The 6,609-nt window shown below is 39.2% G+C and overlaps 1 protein-coding gene across 1 annotated transcript in view; it reads right to left on the bottom strand.

Annotated features, from left to right (window-relative positions):
* Positions 1-92: 92 nt before the first annotated feature.
* Positions 93-6,609, bottom strand: part of LOC110441864 — a 44,338-nt gene continuing 37,821 nt past the window's right edge. The window contains exon 7 of the mRNA XM_021485146.1: positions 93-2,039. Coding sequence (XP_021340821.1) covers positions 1,807-2,039 — 233 coding nt within the window. The 3' untranslated portion in view covers positions 93-1,806. The remainder of the gene's footprint in view (positions 2,040-6,609) is intronic.

The following is a 6,609-nucleotide window of genomic DNA, read 5'->3' as shown; positions in this document are numbered from 1 at the left end:
ATAATATACAAAATGTCTACCTATACAAACGTACATTACATAATATACAAAATGTCTACCTATACAAACGTACATTACATAATATACAAAATGTCTACCTATACAAACGTACATTACATAATATACAAAATGTCTACCTATACAAACGTACATTACATAATATACCAAATGTCTACCTATACAAACGAACATTACATAATATACAAAATGTCTATCTATACAAACGCGTACTGTCAGTTGTTGAAGAAATTAAACATGTTGGAATATTGTAAAATGGCAGAAGAAATTCAATGGAAACTACTAGAGCATGTAGTAGGTTAAAATCTGGTACTATGTCACTACTTAGGTCCGGTGCTCATCCGTGCGCGCTCAATCCCCTCACTGTTGCTAAGTTGATTAAAATTAAAGTGTACCCGTCTGCCTTATATGGGTTTGAACTTTGGTTTCTTTCTAAAACAGAAGTATTAATGTTGGACAGAGCAAAGAGCTATATTGTAAAATTTATACAAGGGTTTGAAAAAAGAACCAGGACCGATATGTGTAATTCATTACTAGGCTGGACAAGTATTGCGTCTTATATTCATATTAAAAAAATATTATTTTCGGGACGAATATATAGTATGGACGCATGTACAGACACTAGTACACAGAATATTTGTCACTCGATTTTTATGTTCAATGTAAATGATGGGAAACAATATGGATTTATACCAGATATTATATGTATCCTTAGAAAATATTTATATAAAATTAGGTGCCAGACAGTGGAAAAAAGTTGGATATAAAAGTGTATATCAAACCGAAGAAAATGCATGGTTACAACGTTTGTCAGATGACAACGATTTTGTAAGATTTATGTCCATTCACCATACGCTCGAGTCACATTATTTATGGTAATTAGCTGCAAAGTATCCACAGTATTCTAAATCTATACACTGTACCTTAAGAGTTTGTGAAATGTCTCGTATGTCAAAACTCATGGAATTATGTCATTATTGTGGTAAATTATACTATGATACTGTTACACATATTATCTTACATTGTGACAAAACTACTGAAGTAAGAGACAAAGTATGGTGTCATTTAATTAGTATATGTGATATACAACTCAATGTTTATTTGTATAATTAACCTGATTTTGATTTGACTAATACCCTATTGGGTAGTGAATTAAATTATAAGATATATCTGAAGATTATGAACAATTAAGATTAAAGGTAATATCACATGTGTATCAAATGTTAAAAAATTATTACAAATCGTCTGATTGTATGTACATCTCCCTTCTCTTATAAAATATTTATGTACACATTAAAATAACGATACGTTTGTACTTTTTCAATATCTATGTATGTATATATGTTGATTAATTCTTGTATGTAACTATTCTGTTAATATAATCTTCGTTTTGGAGAAAAGAAATTAGTTGATTACTAGTACCCACTTATACGGAGAGTCGCTTTATTTCAAACTTGTAATTACTTCGTGGACGTATACATTTGTTAATGGAGAATACCCATGAAATCAACGAAATTTAAACACCCACGGGTATTAGTGATTTCACGACACTCGTTTAAATACCTTTTTACAACTTTGGAAACTCATCTGAATAAGCATCTAAGCAAGGTTTATATTTATGCTGTCTTGTTCTTCAGTGGAGCGATATCACATATATCAACATTCGATGATTTTGTCCTGGAACTGCAAATCGAAAAGTATGACTGATGAAGTTGACATACATACAGTATATATAAACTTAACGACCATTAAAAGTATTATGTGAAGTGAACACAACATTATGGTAGATCAGAGTAAGTTCCTGAACAGCAGTTCAGGGTTCTGTTCAAGAAGGACGGACTCCGTGAAATGGTTGATGCTCCCGCTAAGATCCTTGAGGACGGGGATGAGTTTGAAGAAAACCTCGACCACCATTCTAGCCTTATTGTTTCGGGTGCTGGAGTACACCATGTAACTGAACACGTCGAGGTAGTGGGAGTGGAGAGCTCCAACGGGACCCGTGTCCTCAACGGTTACTCCATCTGAAGTAAACAAACAAATGTATTAAGGACCCATATCATAATACACATTTCATGTGAAACATTGTATTGTGAAAGGTTATCTCTGATCAGTCCAGATTCTCAGATAGAATTTTGTTAATGACACCGCATTACAATAAGGCATGTTACTGATACATAACACACAAACAAACATTCAGGTTTATACTTTATACTGGTAACATGTATAAAGTGGTACAATATTATCACCAACGAGTGGTCAGAAGGACAGCCAGATTAGTGGTGACTCGATAGAGGGACAAACAGATAAATAGTGACTGTATAGTGATACAACCAGATTAGTGGTGACTCGATAGAGGGACAAACAGATAAATAGTGGCTGTATAGTGAGACAACCAGATTAGTGGTGACTCGATCGAGGGACAAACAGATAAATAGTGGCTGTATAGTGAGACAACCAGATTAGTGGTGACTCGATCGAGGGACAAACAGATAAATAGTGGATGTACAGTGAGACAACCAGATTAAAGGTGGCTGGATAGTGGGACAGTCTGATTAATGGGGGCTGGATAGTGGGACAACCAGATTAACGGTAACTGGATAATGGGACAAGCAGATTAACGGTGACTGGATAGTTGGAAAACAGATAAATGGTGGCTGGATAGGGGGAAAACAGATAAATGGTGGCTGGATGGTGGGAAAACAGATAAATGGTGGCTGTATAGTGAGACAACCAGATTAGTGGTGACTCGATCGAGGGACAAACAGATAAATAGTGGCTGTACAGTGAGACAACCAGATTAAAGGTGGCTGTATAGTGTGACAGTCTGATTAATGGTGGCTGGATAGTGGGACAACCAGATTAACGGTAACTGGATAATGGGACAACCAGATTAACGGTGACTGGATAGTGGGAAAACAGATAAATGGTGGCTGTATAGTGAGACAATCAGATTAACGGTGACTGGATAGAGGGACAAACAGATAAATAGTGGCTGAATAGTGAGACAACCAGATTAGCGTTGACTCGATAGAGGGACAAACAGATAAATAGTGGATGTACAGTGAGACAACCAGATTAAAGGTGGCTGGATAGTGGGACGGTCTGATTAATGGTGGCTGGATAGTGGGACAATCAGATTAACGGTAGCTGGATAGTGGGACAACCAGATTAACGGTAACCGGATAGTGGGACAACCAGATTAACGGTAACCGGATAGTGGGACAACCAGATTAACGGTGACTGGATAGTGGGACAACCAGATTAATGGTGGCTGACTAGTGGGAAAACAGATTAATGGTGGCTGGATAGTGGGACAACCAGATTAACGGTAACTGGATAGTGGGACAACCAGATTAACGGTGACTGGATAGTGGGACAACCAGATTAATGGTGGCTGGATAGTGGGATAACCAGATTAATGGTGGCTGGATAATGGGACAGTCTGATTAATGGTGGCTGGATAGTGGGACAACCAGATTAACGGTGGATGGATAGTTAGACAACCAGATTAACGGTGACTGAATAGTGGGACAAACATATAAATGGTGGCTGACTAGTTAGACAACCAGATTAAAGGTTACTGGATAGTGAGACAGCTAAAAAAAATGGTGGCTAGATAGTGAGACAACCAGATTAACGGTGACTGGAAAGTAGGACAAACAGATAAATGGTGGCTGGATAGTTAGACAACCAGATTAACGGTAACTGGATGGTTAGACAACCAGATAAATTGTGGCTAGATAGTGAGACAACTGAATCAGGGCTGAATGGATAGTGTAACAACTGAATGAGGGGTGACTGGATAATGTGACAATTAAATGAGGGATGACTGGATAGTACGACAACTGAATGAGGGTTGACTTGATAGTGTGACAACTGAATAAGGTGACTGGATAGTGTGAGAACTGAATTAGAGTGTGACAATGGAATTGGAGGTCACTGGATAGATTCGCAACTGGATTAGGAGTGACTAAATAATGTAACAATTGAATAAGGGATGACTGGAAAGTTAAAAACTTAATTAGGAGTTACTGGATAGTAGAGAACTGAATTAGAGGTGACTGGATAGTGTAAAAACTGAATTAGGGCATAGTGGAGAACTGAATGAGAGGTGACTGGATAGTGGATCACTGTTTTAGAGGTGACTGGACAGTGGAAAACTGAATTAGAGGGGACTGGATAGTGTAAAAACTGAATTAGGGCATAGTGGAAAACTGAATGAGAGGTGACTGGACAGTGGAAAACTGACTTAGAGGTGACTGGACAGTGGAAAACTGAATTAGGAGTTACTGGACAGTGGAAAACTGAAATAGGGCTTACTGGATAGTGGAGAACTGAATTAGAGGTGACTGGAGAGTGGAAAAACTGAATTAGAGCTGACTGGACAGAGGAAAACTGAAATAGGGGTTACTGGATAGAGGAGAACTGAATGAGAGGGGACTGGACAGTGGAAAACTGAATTAGAGGCGACTGGACAGTGGAAAACTGAATTAGGAGTTACTGGACAGTGGAAAACTGAAATAGGGGTTACTGGATAGAGGAGAACTGAATGAGAGGGGACTGGACAGTGGAAAACTGAATTAGAGGCGACTGGACAGTGGAAAACTGAATTAGGAGTTACTGGACAGTGGAAAACTGAAATAGGGCTTACTGGAGTGGAGAACTGAATGAGAGGTGACTGGACAGTGAAAAGCTGAATTAGAGGTGACTGGATAGTGTTAGAACTAAATTAGAGGGGACTGGATATTAGTAGTGTTAGAAGTGAATTAGAGGTGACTGGACAGTGGAAAAACTTAATTAGAGGTGACTGGACAGTGGAAAAACTTAATTAGAGGTGACTGGACAGTGGAAAAACTTAATTAGAGGTGACTGGACAGTGGAAAAACTTAATTAGAGGTGACTGGACAGTGGAAAAACTTAATTAGAGGTGGCTGGACAGTGGAAAACTGAATTAGGGGTGACTGGATAGTGGATAACTGAATTAGAGGTGACTGGATAGTGGAAAACTGAATTAGAGGTGACTGGATAGTGGAAAACTGAAATCGGGGTTACTGGATAGTGGAGAACTGAATGAGAGGTGACTGGATAGTGGAAAACTGAATTAGAGGTGACTGGAGAGTGGAAAAACTGAATGAGAGCTGACTGGACAGTGGAAAACTGAATTAGAGGCGACTGGACAGTGGAAAACTGAATTAGGAGTTACTGGACAGTGGAAAACTGAAATAGGGGTTACTGGTTAGTGGAGAACTGAATGAGATGTGACTGGACAGTGGAAAACTGAATTAGAGGCGACTGGACAGTGGAAAACTGAATTAGGGGTGACTGGATAGTGGAGAACTGAATTAGAGGTGACTGGAGAGTGGAAAAACTGAATGAGAGCTGACTGGACAGTGGAAAACTGAATTAGAGGCGACTGGACAGTGGAAAACTGAATTAGGGGTGACTGGATAGTGGAGAACTGAATGAGAGGTGCCTGGACAGTGGAAAAACTGAATTAGAGGTGACTGGACAGAGGAAAACTGAATTAGGGGTGACTGGATAGTGGAGAACTGAATTAGAGGTGAGTGGACAGTGGAAAAACTGAATTAGAGGTGACTGGATAGGGTTAGAACTAAATTAGAGGTGACTGGATATTAGTAGTCTTAGAAGTGAATGAGAGGTGACTGGACAGTTGAAAAACTGAATTAGGGCATAGTGGAGACCTGAATGAGAGGTGACTGGACAGTGGAAAAACTGAATTAGAGGTGACTGGACAGAGGAAAACTGAATTAGGGGTGACTGGATAGTGGAGAACTGAATTAGAGGTGAGTGGACAGTGGAAAAACTGAATTAGAGGTGACTGGATAGGGAAAACTGAAATAGGGGTTACTGGATAGTGGAGAACTGAATGAGAGGTGACTGGATAGTGTGATAACTAAAGTAGAGTTGACTGAATATTAGTGGTGTTAGAACTGAATGAGAGGTTACTCGACAGTGGAAAAACTTAATTAGAGGTGGCTGGACAGTGGAAAACTCAAATAGGGCTTACTGGATAGTGGAAAACTGAATAAGTGTTGACTGGATAGTGTGAGAACTAAATTAGAGTTGACTGTATATTAGTAGTGTTAGAACTGAATTAGAGGGGACTGGATAGTGGGAGAACTAAATTAGAGTTGACTGAATATTAGTGGTGTTAGAACTGAATTAGAGGTGACGTGACTGGACAGTGGAAAACTGAAATAGGGGTTACTGGATAGTGGAAAACTGAATTAGAGGTGACTGGATAGTGTGAGAACTAAATTAGAGTTGACTGAATATTAGTAGTGTTAGAACTGAATTAGAGGTGACTGGACAGTGGAAAACTGAATTAGGAGTTACTGGACAGTGGAAAACTGAAATAGGGCTTACTGGATAGTGGAGAACTGAATTAGAGGTGACTGGACAGTGGAAAAACTTAATTAGAGGTGGCTGGACAGTGGAAAACTGAATTAGGGGTTACTGGATAGTGGAGAACTGAATGAGAGGTGACTGGACAGTGGAAAACTGAATTAGGGGTTACTGGATAGTGGAGAACTGAATGAGAGGTGACTGGACAGTGGAAAACTGAATTAG

The sequence above is a fragment of the Mizuhopecten yessoensis genome, unplaced genomic scaffold (genome assembly GCF_002113885.1).
Source record: "Mizuhopecten yessoensis strain PY_sf001 unplaced genomic scaffold, ASM211388v2 scaffold716153, whole genome shotgun sequence".
Classification (NCBI taxonomy): domain Eukaryota; kingdom Metazoa; phylum Mollusca; class Bivalvia; order Pectinida; family Pectinidae; genus Mizuhopecten; species Mizuhopecten yessoensis.
This window is presented reverse-complemented; position numbering and strand designations above follow the sequence as displayed.